The 15,790-nt window shown below is 38.7% G+C and overlaps 1 protein-coding gene across 6 annotated transcripts in view; it reads right to left on the bottom strand.

Moving 5' to 3' along the window:
* Positions 1-15,790, bottom strand: part of ZNF106 (zinc finger protein 106) — a 65,611-nt gene that overhangs the window by 17,858 nt on the left and 31,963 nt on the right. For 2 of the 6 annotated variants that reach the window (XM_058738064.1, XM_058738065.1), the window contains exons 4-10: positions 12,541-12,741; positions 7,235-9,415; positions 5,550-6,177; positions 4,225-4,294; positions 2,860-3,014; positions 2,715-2,775; positions 1,896-2,237 (exon numbers count right to left, since the gene is read on the bottom strand). In XM_058738064.1, the coding sequence (XP_058594047.1) occupies positions 1,896-2,237; positions 2,715-2,775; positions 2,860-3,014; positions 4,225-4,294; positions 5,550-6,177; positions 7,235-9,415; positions 12,541-12,741 (3,638 nt within the window). The remainder of the gene's footprint in view (positions 1-1,895; positions 2,238-2,714; positions 2,776-2,859; positions 3,015-4,224; positions 4,295-5,549; positions 6,178-7,234; positions 9,416-12,540; positions 12,742-15,790) is intronic. The other 4 variants (XM_058738067.1, XM_058738068.1, XM_058738069.1 and 1 more) reach the window with 4 other exon arrangements.

The following is a 15,790-nucleotide window of genomic DNA, read 5'->3' as shown; positions in this document are numbered from 1 at the left end:
CATCTTCTTCTGTATCTGCGATTTATCATCATAAACTGCCATTATTTACCACTGATCGAATCTCTCCTGAAAAACAACCTTTCGACATATGTTAACAAGACTATGACTGTTAAAACTGTTTTTTCATCCCTTAGCTTCCCATAGCCTGCAGAAATTTCTCTTTGCCTTGAATTAAACCTCACAAATAACATGCATGTCTTATACCCTACAAAAGCTCCTTACGGGCAGGGACTCCTTCTAGCCATCTCTTTTCTTTCTTTCTTGTTTGAAATGTCTCCATGTTTAACATGATGTTTTATTCTTGGTACACACTGAAATATCTACTTAGCTAAAGTGCTTTCACCTTTATGTCTTAGATGTTTTCACTATGCCACTTTACCTGCGACATCACCCAGTTTGTTTACATAACAGTAGTTAAAAAGTCAGGTGACTTAACAAAGTCTATTTTCTTTGACATAGTTATTTCATGTCAAGGAATTCAGATTGATGAAATAATCAAAGACATACTCAAAGACATATACAGTGTAGTGTTCTATGCAATATTAAAGAAAAAAGGATAAAAACTAAATACTCAAAGGAGATTGTATAAATTACGATCTACCCAGACTACACAATTTCTCAAGTATTATTCAAGTAGTAAAATTAAAATATTTTACACAATTACTTTTATGACACAGGAAAATGATCATTATCTATTAAGTGGAAAAAAGCCAGGTTATAACAGACTATGATTTTGCCTTTCTATAAACTCTATGTGCAAATACACAAAACAATTACGATTGAAGAAAGACTGAAATAATATATAACAAAACAACGTATCTACATTTTAATCGCTTCCCAATTTTTTACTGTGAACATGAATTATTTTGCAGAGAAAAAACTCTAATAAAAATCAATTTTTAAAAATATTAACTTAAGGGGCACCTAGGTGGCTCAGTTGGTTGAGCATCTGACTTCGGCTCAGGTCATGGATCCCGTGGCTGGTCAGGCTTTGTGCTGACAGCTCAGAGCTTGGAGCCTGCTTCAGATTCTGTGTCTCTCTCTCTCTCTCTGCCCCTCCCCCACTTGCTCTCTTTCTCTTTCTCAAAAATAAACATTAATACTAGCTTAAGAAGTCACTATAATACTTATTTACCGGTTTTTAAAAAAATACCAAATACTATTCACACAAAAGCAACAAAATTCAAGACGAAAGATAATATACATTTGAGCTAGACAGATATCTAGATTAGTACTGCAACAGGTAGCAAAATCTAGGGTAACTCTTCAGACTTTTTGTTTTTGCTCAGGTCACACGATGGCAGTTTATTTCTACTCAGTTTTCAGTATAGCACCATCGTGGTTACACAAACTTCAGATAAGGTTTAAAATAGCTTAGAAGTCCTTCTCCAATGGTAAATAAGTGAGTGTTATTTTATGCAAAGAGTAAAAACCTTGGCCATTTCTCAAAACCACTCAAGTTCCTAATGATGATCCTAAACCTGTGTCCACTGCCTTTTATCATGGCCACCTGCCTCTTAGGCTTATATTAATCCTACCTTGCACTTTAATGACAAAGAAAGGTAAGTGCTGAGAAATTCAGAGGACATATCTTATCTAGAAAATTGACTGGACAACTTCAACTCCATTTCTCTCACAAAAAAACAAACAGCATCAATCCTCATAATGGAACATTTTAGGTGTTAATACAAAGTCAATTTAGTAATCCTAGATTAGAGAAAACTGAGGACAAGTTACTGATATTTAAACAATCCTCCTAAATGGAGGAAACATTAAGAACAATTAATTGTAAAAACTTTAGTTTTAATGGGCAGGTATGACTTTACATCACTGACCTAAAACTGCCCTAGACCCTCTGCTGGGGTTGCCCTTAACCCAGAGGAAAGTTTACATACTATTAACTTGCGGTAATTCCTTGGACACATTGCCAGCAGAGCCTTGTGACACAGCGTTCACATTCTCGTCTTGCTCAGGAGACATGGGTTCTTGTTTAATCTGAACTGAGGAGTCTGGAGCAGGAACACTGCCATGGGCTTGGAAAGTAGGAGATGTGGTTACTTGGAGAGGGACTCCGGTGGATGATGGAGACACATGGGAAGATGGAGGCTCCAGAAATACTGGGAAAAAGGGAGTAGGCAGCAGCGTGGCATCAGCAGATGTTTGAGATCTACTGTTCCTTTGTTCTCGCGAAAGGCTATAAGGAACCTGGTCAGGGCGCTCAGAAGGTTCATATGTTTCTAGAATGGGAAACATACGCACATACAAATGCAAAAATATTTTCTGAAAAGCCACTCATTTCTGAGCCAGTTTGTATTTCTAAAGATTACACGAGAACTTTAAAGTCCCTCATTCTTTGAAATGTATGAAATAAAATCCATACAACCAACAAGCACACGGGTAGAACAGGTGTTAGTATTCCAATTTTTCAAATTTTAAGTGATTTATCCCAAGTCACATAGTTACTAATGGAAGAGCCAAGATTTGAACCCACGTCTTTTGATTCCTAACACAAGGCTCTTCCTGTAACATACTGCCTCTGTTGCTAAGCATTTTCAGGGAGCACAGCCTCACAGGCCTTTCTACAGAAGGATGAAAACAAGGAGACAGGAGAGGAAAACATTTGACCTTTTCACGACTACTTTAATTCCCCTGCATAGATAACAAAGAAATAATAAGCTACAGAGGATCCAATCCATCAGATTCTCTCCAAATACCTTGTAATCCCTGCAGAATCTGTATTCTATGGGTCCGCAGTGCACTCATCTCCATAGTTATCTAAAAATAAAGTAATCTGTTAAGCACTGTGAAATCCAACTTTAGAGATAATCTATTCTCATTAAATGTTCCATCCGCTGTTACCTGCTGCTTGAGCATAAGTAGCCTCTGAACTTCAACATAAGCTGTCTGAAGAGCTGTACGGGCTTGCAGAAGGTTGTTATCCATGCACTGCAATGATTTGCTTAGTTCTTCCTCCCTTAAAGAAATACTCAGCAGCTGGTCAACCTGAGAACGTTCTGCCAAAAGAAACCATAAGGCTCAGTTTAATACTGCAGACTTCTGAATAATACAGCCCTCAGAAGGTGGAACTACCTCAGTTCTCTAAGATAAGCCTTTGTTTTTCCTCTCCAATAGGTTACTGCAGACTCATCAAATCTCACAAATCTTGTGGTCAAGCCTGATATCAGAGCTAAACCAAAAGTGAGAATTGGTGAGATGGAGGTATGTCATAGGTTCAAGGATGCTTAGAATGGGTCCCAGATGTGAACTGCTTGCACTCTCTTCCCAAAGCATATTTTTCTAGTCTCTTAGTTAACATAAAATAGTTCTCTTTATGAGAGAAATCTTCCTAAAGAAAAAACAGCTTTGAAGTGTACATTTAAGTGATTTTAAATAAAATGTCCTACCACGTGTGTGTATCTGTCATCTTTAGGTCTGTCTCTTTCCCTTTCAGTATGTCAAGACCTCTTCCTAAAACTCCAGACCCACACATCCAACTACCACCTTGATTTTACTTAGGTGTCTCTAAGATCCTTTAATTCAAGGCCCCCAAAAGGGAACTCATCATCTTCCTCTACCGTCAACCTGCTCCTCTCATGCAGTTTTCTAGCTCTAATAAACGATACCATCATCCCCAAAGATGCCTTAGCCAGAAATTGGGGTCATCCTTTACCCCCAACTTATCCATAACATCCAACCATCCAAGGCTCATCCAATCACTTCCCATACCAGCCCTCTTATTTGAAAGGGTTCAGAATCAGTGGAAAGCAAGAATAAAAGAATCCTATCAGTGGGGGAGCCATTCCAATAACTTCTCTCAACTCAAGTAAGAGAAGCAACAAAGATGCCTCAAAAATGTAAACTGAGAAAAATGGCGATAAATAATCAAGAGACACAAAATTCTTAGCAAATGGCCTATATTCCTCTTCATCACTGAAAAGGCCCAAATGGGACTTTCTGACTTCATACTGAACTCAATTTGTCCAAGATATACATTAATGTTAGCTATGGGTCTATGTGGCATCAAACGTTTCTTCTATAGCTGCAACTGGATATGGGAGAAAATCAACCTTTTCTACATCCTGAAGCAAGATAACAAAAATGTCAAAAAATAATACTAAGTGGGTGAACAGTATTTGATATCCCCAAGCTATACTTTGTCAAGTTGTGAAAAATTTGAAATGCTATAAAAACAATTTGTTTCTGACAGAATATTTTGCACTGTACCTTTCTTTCCTTTAATCTTCCTTCTTTTGTTTTTTCTCTCAAGACTTGGGAGTTCAGGAGAAGATCCATCCTGAGAAGATAAAGAAAAGTGAGTAATATTAAATGTGGAAAAGCTATTCTCCAAGAAATAAAAAAAGTGAATCAATTCTAAGACTGTTCTACATTATTACCATCTCTAACAAGACAGTAGGAATCTCATGCACACATTATGAACTCAAATATTAGTTGAATGTATTTGATTTAAAACAAAACAAAAACAAACAAAAAAACCCAGAACAGAATCTAAGGTCCAGTACCTTCCTAGCATCCTAGAGGTGGTGAATCCCTGGGGCTTAGGCAAGCATTTCACTTTGGTAAAGTATGGCATAGTTAGAGGTATGGACCAAGCCAGTAATGCACATATATGATTTCACAGTGACATAGTTTCTACTTTACTAGAAAATCTTCACAACAAAATTTTTACAACAAAAAGCTAAACAGTCTATCAGACAAGCGCCCAGATATTAGCTTTGTTATAGGACAAACTTTCATCCAAGAATATCCACTACAGTGTCTAACTCAAAGGGGCAAAGTTGGAATTTGAATTCAGGTCTACAAGCCAAGCCCTTAAGTACTCTGCTATAGTGCCTCAGTATTAAAGCAAACAGTCCATTTTCTCAGAGTGCCACATTCCAGACTACATCACTGCCAGGAACTCTTTCTTTTCAGAAAGGGTTCCTGAAAGGGTTAAGCAGTGTTAGTGACATAGATGCCAGAAGAGAAGTGGTTTCAGTGGAAGATGGATTCTGAAAGGGCCAGGGTGGGTAACTGAGGTACAAAACACTGAGTAACAGAGACTAAAAATATTTGTAAGACCATGTTCACACAGATGCACTCTCATCGTATTAAAACTACCCTAGTGTTAAGCCCAATTGTCTCGGTCTAACAAGCATTCATAGCCTACAAATGCAACATTAGAGTGCCTTTCTTCAGGGCCAGTACAGAATGCATCATGAAGATAGATATAGTTACAGATGAAGACGTGGCTTACTCCTCAGTCAGGTGATACAAAGAATCATTGCCTTGGAGACTAGTTTTAGAGATGACTTCATATTTTCCTAGTACGGTACATTCATATTCACTGACATCTAACTTAGTAGAATCACTCAGTGAAAGGAACCAGTAGGATAAGAATATGAAAGGAAGAGTAAAAGCCTCACAAATCTATTCCAGAGTAGGGAAAAACACAACCCAGATACCCAGAAAAAATTAAAGTTATATCTTTCTTAAAACAGTCAGGTCAGCACATGAAGGGTCCAACAATAAGCAGGGGCAATCATACTCACTCCAGTAGCTCTTCGTTTCTTTCTAACACTCTGGCCGTCGTTTTGTTCGGCACCAGAAGTACAGCTACTGTCTGTGGCTGCATCTGCCAAACTGGAGATTGCAAGGGCTGAGGATGCATTTGATGATAAAGAGTTTCCTTCTCCATTACTCTCCTGGGTATTCTGATTCTCTGAAGGTGGAGTAGAACTCTCCTGGCTGTTCAGGTCTTTTGCCAAATGCATCAAAGGTATCGAACGGTCAGAGGATAATTGCACACTATGTCGCCTTTGAGTAGCAACATTTTCAGCCCTTTCACCTGTTCTTAGGGAGAGAGCCAGAGGGGTCACTTCCTGCTTAAGGCCCATGGTTGTTGTCTGACTCTGTGCAGCCCTCAGTGCGTTACTAGGTGAAAAAATCTGCTGGGGCTCATTTTCTTTGCCTGTACCTTCCTCACTGAAGAAGCTATACACAGAAGGAGCCCTGTCCATGATCACACTGCTCTCAGAAAGGCTTCGCTTCCTTGCCAACCCAGGAGAAAGGGAAACACCTTCCCAATGGAATCCTTCGAGACTAGACAGATCAGGCTCCTCATCCAAATCCAAGACCTCTTGTTCATTTTGAACTAGAGGCACCATTTCTATGCCAAACCTGAAGAAAAAAAAAAAAAAAGAAAGAAAAAAAACCCATAAATCAGACATGATTAAGGAAGAGAGGTTATCACTTAAGTGCCAAACTCTGTTAAGCACTGAGAGTACAAATATAAATAAGATGGTTTCTGCCCTCAAAAAGCTCACAGTCTAATAAATGTCCTAGACATAAATAACCATAGTGTAAGTATTGTAATATAACAAGTACTAAATTACAGATTTGTACACAGTTATGAGAATACATTTGAAGAAGTAAAAATTGAGAGCTTTATTATGGAGCTTTTCTAAACCAACCACAATAATTTTTAACAGCACACAAACCAAACACAAACAAAAATATTTACTGAGCATTCAACAAATGACAGGCACAGGGCTAAGGATAAGAACTTTATAATCTCAATACTCAAGTTATGGAAAAGAGTGCACAATAAATACGCTATTTCATCAAGGATAAAATTTAAAGCTTGAAGGGCTATATAAGACAGCAGGTTGATTTTCAAGTAGCAAACCTACACTGAATGCTGCTCTACCATTCAGAAAAGTTTAGCATCTCAGCATAAGATGAACAGCCAAAACATCACACAAGTACTTAAGAGAAAGTATTTTGTGATCACGAATATAGTGCCCGGAATAAAGACAGAAGGGTAACTATTCGTAGATTCTGAGTAAAAGGTCGTAAGAACAATTACACTTAAAAACTGTACCAGTCATTAAGATCTAGAGATAGATACAAATCTACTGATATACTTTTTTATGCTGTTACTTTCTGGCCTCTATAACTAAAGTGATGGACTTCTGATAATTTTTTTCCACGTCCCCATCTCATTTCATTTCTTAGAGGTTGATGTGCTTCCTTGCAACCTGAATTCCCTGTTAGGAAACACTTCATTGCGTTGTTATAGAGTAGCAGTCACTATTTAATATTTAAACCAGACATCTACAACATGTATTTTTTGCAAGCATTTAATTAAATACAACAAATAGAATTCTCTTGGCCAGGGGCAAAGGGTTAAGTTTAAAAAAAGAGAGAGAAATGGACACTAAAAAGAAGCACACACCTGGGCAAGCCTTTGCCTAGCTCTTGCTTTTTCTTGGTTACTTGCTGGATGACCTGTTCCCAGTTGACATTTCTCCGGGATGCATTTAGAATCTGCCGAAGGGTTGGCTTGAGCCCAGACTCCTTCTCCGTCTCACCCTTTCGATGACCACTGATATTGCGTATGCGGCGAGCACTATTGAGGTTTGGCTCAGGAAGGTGTACTCCAGTTTTGCTCTTTAAACTGATGTGCCTGGTTAGATCTCTCTGGAGAGAGGCAGGAAAGCCAAGCTTACTGAGGTCAGGCAGAAGAGGGCCTGAGGATGGACCGATATCGTTTTTTTGAAGTTCTGCATCCAAGCTAGCACTCTCGAAACCTTCTGTTGCGTAAGACACATGAGATTTAACAGGGTCATCAACCTGTGCATCTTCTAGAGAAGTTTTCAAGTCTAGCAGTAAGCCAGAGTGTGGACTGGCTGCAGATGTCATTTGTAACTCAGGTTCTTTCTGATGAACTGTTGAATTACATGCGTTAGTGGATAGTTTTCTACATGTTTTCAGGTTTTGCTCATCCCCGTCTTTCTCATCAGTGATGTGAGCGCTGCAGGATAAAATTTCTGTAGGTGCAGAACCCAGGGCTCCAATTTTTGTTCCATGCTTTTCTGTGTCAGATAGCTCCCCATCACTTTCATCTTCTAATGTGCGTACCTGGAACTCTATCTTCAAAGATCCTTTTTCAGACTCTTCTACATTCCTACTTGCTTTTGCATAGTTCCTGGTCCTTTTAGAAGTGCTAAGGAGTGGATTTTGCACTGATTCATGACACTGTAGCACCTCTTTGGCTTTTTGTAATGTATCACTTACATTTTTATCAGGTTCCACCTGAGTGCCAAATGTACTTTTATTCCCTTTTAAAACACGAGGACATGAACTTTGCAATTTGGTTATGTAAGACCCATGACTGTCTGCCACAGTGGGTTTGTTCAAGGGATTTGAGTGTTCTCCAGGAAAAAAGGAATTTGTTTTGGTGTTTTTTGAGGGATTCTTTAAATCTGGGTTCTGGGGAACTGATTTAGTGACTGGAATTGGAAGGAGTGCAGATTTCAATGATGGCATCTTACTTAAGTTAAGCTCTTGTTCGTGTTTCTCTGTGACGGGGCACTCTCTCACTGCCTCATAGGGAACAGTGCAGTCAGAAGGGGCTTTGTGACTAAGCAATCCAGTATGTGTTTCTTTTTGTGTTTTCAGCATCGGGGAGTTACTTTTTCCATCATTCTGGGGCTCTGCTGCTCCTGTGGTTGTCAAACTAAAGCCAAAGAAAGGCTTATCTATCATTTCTGCCTTGTTTCCAGCACCTTCTTTCATTGCGGATTGTAAATCCAGAGTCTTCTGGGAAGGGTAAGGAGTCCAGCGGCGGAGCTTTTCCCTTGCTACACTGCTGTTCTTCCCACCAGTTTTGGAAGCTATGGTATCTGTTTGTTTAGTAGTTTTGCTTTCTAGCTGCTCAAAATTGAAGTCAAGTAAGCCTTCTGAAGGAAATGTATCGCTTGTAAATCCTTCAGAAGGCCCTCTGTATGTGGCAGCCGCACCAACTTTGTCGCTTTCTTGCCGCTGCCAACTGTATCTATCCTGACTGTATTTGTTAGACTTAGATTTCTTGTTCCACAGCATAGGTAAGTCTTCCATCTGACAGTTAGAGTTTCTGTTTCTGCCTGGCTGAAATTTGTCTCCGGGGCCACTGTAATTCCAACTATTTGTACTACGTACACTGGATTTCCAGTTTCCGTTACTGCTGTTCATATGCCAACTGGAAAAGCCACCTGTTCCTTCAGAATGCCAACTGGAATTCCTTCCTGTACCACTATGATTCCAATCTACCGTTCCACTATTTGCATGCCAACCACCTCCAGAACTACTATGGTTGTGAAACCAAGTCGCGGAGCCTCCTGCAACACCCTTATGCCACCCGGAACATCCTCTTGGTCCACCATTATTCCTCAAAGAATGTGGAAAGTTGTTTTTCCTACTATTATTAAAGCCATCTTTCTCCCACTTCCAGTCTCGCTGAGGAGGTCCGCGATGATGCCATGTTGGCTGACTGTAGCTCTCTCTGTCTTGGTAAGGGATTCGGTCTTCTCGTCTCCATTGGGGTCGCCTGTCATCAGAGTTTATTTCTTGGCTGCTGTTGGAAGGTTCATCTTGTCTGGAAGAAAAACAGTTCTCCATTAGTGATTTAAAGTAATTATCATGCTTCCTTAAAAGGCATAACCCATCAAACTTTCCTCTACCTATCTCCTCGGCTACTTAGAACATACAGTAGTCTATTTTTATTTCTAGTAGTGGCTGTTTCCCGTCTTTAAATGATATTGCTAAACTTATATTTCACAGTTTATGGATGCAGATATTAAACGATATGCCATTTCTGCTATCACTCCAGAAATATTAAAAATCTGACACATTGGGGCGCCTGGGTGGCTCGTCGGTTAAGCGTCCGACTTCGGCTCAGGTCATGATCTCACGGTCCGTGAGTTCGAGCCCCGCGTCAGGCTCTGTGCTGACAGCTCAGAGCCTGGAGCCTGTTTCGGATTCTGTGTCTCCCTCTCTCTCTGCTCCTCCCCTGTTCATGCTCTGTCTCTCTCTGTCTCAAAAATAAATAAACGTTAAAAAAAAAATTAAAAAAAAAAAAAATCTGACACATTTATACTATCCTCCTTTTCCTGCTCCTGCTTTTCTTAGCATGTTCTGGGACTTTTGTCCCCATCATCCAATTATTATTTTCACATTATGTAGCTTTTTGAAAATAAGCATAATTGTATCTTGTAGCTTTGGCTAGTTATCATAGTTAATACAACCTAAGTTCCACTGCTCTTAATACTGTGGATTTTTCCAGCCATAGATTCTTTCTGAAAAAACCAGTTTCTTAACCTATTTTAAATGCTAAGATTTCACTTTGCATTATCACTTTCATTAATAAACACTTTATCCAGCACATATTCAATGACTGTTAGTTGTGAAAGAAAACTTTTATGTATAGTTCCTGTTCCTGAAAGACTTACAACCTAGCTGAGAAAATAAGGTCACAAACAGGAGTAAAATAGCACATACCAAATAAGCAGTACCCACAATCAGTGCTATAAGGAGCTTCATGAGCTAGAGGTTTTTATAAAGCTACAGCTGTTTGAACTATTCGTGTTAGACAAGGAGCCCACAGAAATGTGAATAGACTTAAGTAAACATCACAGGAATAGGTGTAAAACCACTTCCCTCTATAAACTGCCAGTGGTATGCCTGGCATAGTGCTTAACACATGTGGTAGGTGCTCGAAAAATCGAATAATGCTAGCTAAAACTTATCGAGCGCCTACTGTCAGGCATTTTAAGCACTTTATGTAGATTATCTCATTTAGTTTTCACAGCTCTGAAGCAATTATTCCTCTTACTCCTACTTTTTGGATGAAGAAACAGAGCATTAGAGAGGTAGAGTAACGTGCCTAGAGTTAGAAAGCCAGTAAGTGGTACAGGAGAGATTTGTTGGGCAAACTGACTCTAGAGTCTACACTCTTAACTGCTAGCCCTTGATGAACTGAAAATCCCCAAACTAAGTTTCTGCTATTGGGCCCCCTTCTCTTAACTTGACTTAAACTCCGTAATGACTCTAACTGGTTCTAAAAACTTCTAATGTCTCTAAGATTTTGGGCACAAATTGGAATTTCTTCCTTTTTCACAAGATGGAATTCAAAGTTAATTTACTTGAAAGTTCAAACATCCACTTTCATTATGAATTACAACCATTTCTAAACAGGAGACCCTAAGTCGCCAAGTGACAAGTGTTATTACATACATGTGCAGGATTTTTTTTTTTTAACACCATTGGCCAAATTGCTTTTATCTTTTGTTTCTAAGCACTATATACTTTTGACATCCAAGGAGATTACGGACTTGGCTACACTAATGGGATCCAGAACTGGGCAACAAATCTGTCACAGAATAGAATTCCTAGATCAGTGTGAATTGGCTAGATCGCGGGGACAGTGGCATGCAGCTAAATCCATAGCCCAGAAAAAAAAATCTAAATTAAAAATCTCATGAAGGAAAAGAGAAAAAAATGTGAAGAAATAATAGATACTATAAATACATCACCAAAGAAGCATATCAGAACATTCAAAGAATATTAACTACAATGTGAATGTCTAATTTACTGAGAAGTTTTTTACCTTCTGACTTAATGTTTAATCGTTTACACAGATAAGCTAATAATGGCACAAATTCGTAAGAAAAAAATAAAAGTTAGCCTCCTAGAGGCTTCAACACCCTAAAACAAGAATAAACTACAGCTATACCGAAAGTAGTAACAATGTCATTTGAAGGACTAAGCAGCAAAACGGGTTTAAGAAGCAGGTGCTACTGACATCTTAAGACTAAGAAAGGAGACAAGTCTCCTTCAAGGACTTGTTCAAAACACTTGTAGCATATACTACAAGTAGTAAAGACTACTTCCTTTTTATACTAAACCACTAACTGAATACAGACTGCATACCTGGTATAACTAGTACTCAGAAAGAATCTTTAAAATTTTATATTAGAACGTACAACGTTTCTCATTATATTCTAGGACTTGAAAAATCACCCAGCCTCTTAAATGGTTCTCTCTCTTACTCATATCTGAAAATTTCTGCTTGAACTCTTTAGGCCACAACTCAGTAATGTAAAAATACAAAAGCCTAATACCCGAATTATAGATGCAGGTATAAAATTATGTAGTACAGCTAGAAAACTTATATTGCTCAAATGATCCTGACATTGTCAAACTTAAGATACAAAGGTATTCAGTGAATACTTACTGAAACGCTAAATAATGAAGAATAAATCACATTTGGTAGAAGCACCATGTTAATTCACATGGGGCAAAACATTTTTTTACTAACGGATAGAATAAGAAATGCAATATATATGAAGGAAGCTTATACACTAATACCTTTCCACTAGACATTCTGGGTATCAAATAAAACCATTCACTGGTGTTAAAAAAAAACTGGAATAAAGCCAGTTTTAAACATGGTTATCAACACAGTAAAAATTTCAGATATGTAGCACCTATAGCTAACTTTTATGGAGGGATAATACTGAGTTTGTTTTTTCTGTAAGCAGATAGTACAGTAGTTCAAGAGAGGATTCCACTGACATTTCATGCATAAGACAGCAACCTCAAGCTAACCTCTGCAATTAAAATAAGTTTGAAAGTTACTGGATGAAAAGTACGGAAATGGAAAATGTATTCTCTACCACACTGTTTCAGACAGACTTTTTAAAAATCAAAATAATTACTCACCGACTTTGTTCTTTCCTTTGTTTTATTAACTGAACGAGTTCCTTGTCAAAATAATCTTCTTCCTCTTCTTCTCCCTTTCCATCATCTTCTCTCTCCTGGGCATCAACGTTATCTTTGTGCAACTGGCTAGAAATGTGCTTTGCATATGCAGAAAGACCCACTTCTGTGACCCCGCACACTCGGCATTCATGACTACTGTCCCTAGGGAAAGAGGGAGATGAGGGACGTTCAATTCTGCCCACTGGCATGGCACACTCACCAGATCTGGTATGGTTTCCTCTGAAAAACACTGCACACTTTGGCACAGTGAAAGATTAGTGCTAATCAATTTCAATGCTCCTTTCATCACTTTTAATAAGTTTGTTCATAAGTTATTTTTGAAATGAACTTAAGATTCTTTTCCAGCAATCAAGAGGCAATACACTTCAGAATAATGTAGTTTAGGAGGAGAAATCTTCTTGAATTGCTGTACTTAAAATCTTGCCAGAGGAAACATGGTGAAAGGGGAGGCAGGGCAGGGGGCTCAGAGCAAACAGAAGTTGCTCTAGAGCACACCCATGATGCCAGCTGCACTCAGAAGCCTGGTGACAGCGCTTCCATTTTATCTCAGGCTCAAGAGCTTTCTCCCAGTGAAAGTTTAGGGGTGGAGAAAAGAGCAGGCAGCCTAACCAATCCCAACGTGGTAACTAAATCGGACCCGGCTGGAGCTCTGCCTGGAATGTGCAGATTCCGGACCCCAGAGCAAATGATAGGAGGAGTCTCAGCAAACTTTTTTGGGCTGGATGATACATGTGACCTACATTCTGCTTCAGAAGGGCTTATTTAAAGGGAATGGAAAGCATTTCAGTTGTAGGAAGTTAACAGCTGTGCTAGGCAAATGGTTTTTCTCAAGTTTCAGAAAATGCAAAAGTTTAGAGAGAAGCAAAACCAGTTCTTGTTCAGAAAGAAAATTGAGCAATTTTTTTCCCCCTTTTACTTTACACAGTTAATGGTAACTCTCATATTTGGCCAGTTTTAAGAAACCAAAATCTTGAGTCGACATCCAGAGCTGTAGTAGATGAGTGTTTTAACTGGTTTTTTAGCTTCCTGAAATCCCTTGATTGGTTCAGCTGTCTATGCAGTCATTGATGGGAAACATCTGAACACCATGGCCACAAGTGTAAGAAATGGACAGTAAAATCCATTCAATAATCCAGATGGGACTACCTCTGTATCATTTGTCTTGGGTTTACACAAGTGATATTTTTGTACTTCCTATGCCAATCTCTATTACTTACTTACTTATTTATTTTATAAGAAGTTTGTTGACGTGTATATCCCATGTGTACATGAGAGGTACCCAGGGAAAATTATTAACTGTCCTAGGTAGGTAACCTAAGCCACCAACTGAAATACCACCTTCAGCTAAAGGCAAAAGAAAGAAAAGCAGGAAGGAGGAACAGTTATGGAGGTAATCACAAAAAGCATGGAAAACAATGGTAAGGGTAGTTATGTAGAATTAAGTTGGTGCTTTCTCCAGTGATTAAATTCTCTACCTTTGCCAATCTTACAAAAAATAAATAAATAAAATTCAGGAGTGCCTGGGTGGCTCAGTCAGGTGAGCATTCAGCTTTGGCTCAGGTCATGATCTCACAGTTTGTGAGTTTGTGAGGCCTGCACTGGGCTCGCTGCTGTCAGCATCCTCTGTCCCTCTCTCTCTCTACCTCTGCCCCTCTCCCTGCTCACAAAAATAGATAAACCTTTAAAAAACCAACACAAAAAGACATGCTGTCTTTGATAAGACAGACACACACCATGCACAACAATGCTCCATCCTCCCCTCAAGTATATCTATAAAGACATGGTGGAATTCACATCAATTAACCAGAAGAGAACCTCAAAACTGAGCACTTCATTTACCAAAAGATGGTTTCTGTTACAGACCACCTGAACATTTATTTAAAAACAAAAACAACAACAACAAGGGGCACCTGGGTGGATCAGTCAGTTAAGCGTCCAACTTCAGCTCAGGTCACCATCTCACGGTTCGTAAGTTTGAGCCCCACATCGGGCTCTGTGCTGACAGCTCAGAGCCTGGAGCCTGCTTCAGATTCTGTATCTCCCTCTCTCTCTGACCCTCCTGATCTAGTCCTCACATTCTCTCTCTCAAAAATAAATAAAAACATTCAAGAAAACAAAAGTGGATGTTAACTTGTAACAGAAATCAAGCCTTTTCTCATGGCAACACAGAAAGAAATTAAAAATATGTAAATAAAAATCCACCTACCATCAGAAGAGTCTGAAAACCCCAACTAACCTAGAATATAGAATTTACACTATAATAAAAATTCGAGTCATACTTACAGAGGTCTTGCACCATTATGATATACCCCTAAAACTAATGTAACATTGTGTGTCAACTATGCTTCGATTTAAAAAAAAAATGTTTTATAATTTAAATCATGAAGTCAAAAAGAAAATTCGAATCAAGTGAATTTTCTGGTTAGAAAATCTTCTTGGCTCTAAACTCTCTAAAACTATGAAAAATGTTTTAGTCCACTTTTCTCCCTAAAAACTTACAGAATACTAAACCGTATATCGTAGTACCAGGGACTTCATTCCAAAAGGGTTTTTTGTTGTTGTTTTTTTAAGTTTTTGAAGTTTTGTTTTTTGGGTTTTTTTTGTTTGTTTTTTTTTTTAAGAGAGACAGAGACAGGGTGAGCAGGGGAGGGGCAGAGAGAGAGGGAGAGAGAGAATCCCAAGAGAAAGAATCCTCTGTGCACTGCCAGCACAGAGCCGGATGCAGGGCTCGAACCCACAAAACTGTGAGATCATGACTTAAGCTGAAACCAAGAGTCAGATACTTAACTGACTGGGCCACCCAGGCACCCCCAAAAAGGTATTCTTAAGTAAAATTTCTGATTATACCCTTACTTCTAAAATAGATAGAATTTTTCTCACATCCAAACCACCAAAATCCCTCTCTCTTTACAGATATTACTGGAAGACCATACTGTTTAAAATACTAAGGAATGCAGTATAAACAGTATTTAACTGTTAAAAATAAACATCCATAATCATAAACCCACACACTGTGATCCCCAAAGCACAGGCATATGCTGGATGTGAAACAAACACTCAAACACAGATTTTTTAAACACATGGGATTTCCTTGTAAGAAAGGATAGTAACCATAGTACTAAAGTTATATTTAATTTTTAAAAATTAATAAAGTTGTATTTAATAGAAAAACACCTGAAGAGATCCTGCC

This window comes from Neofelis nebulosa, chromosome 7 (genome assembly GCF_028018385.1).
Source record: "Neofelis nebulosa isolate mNeoNeb1 chromosome 7, mNeoNeb1.pri, whole genome shotgun sequence".
Lineage (NCBI taxonomy): Eukaryota > Metazoa > Chordata > Mammalia > Carnivora > Felidae > Neofelis > Neofelis nebulosa.
The sequence above is the reverse complement of the archived record's forward strand: the minus strand, read 5'-3'. Positions and strand labels throughout refer to the sequence as shown.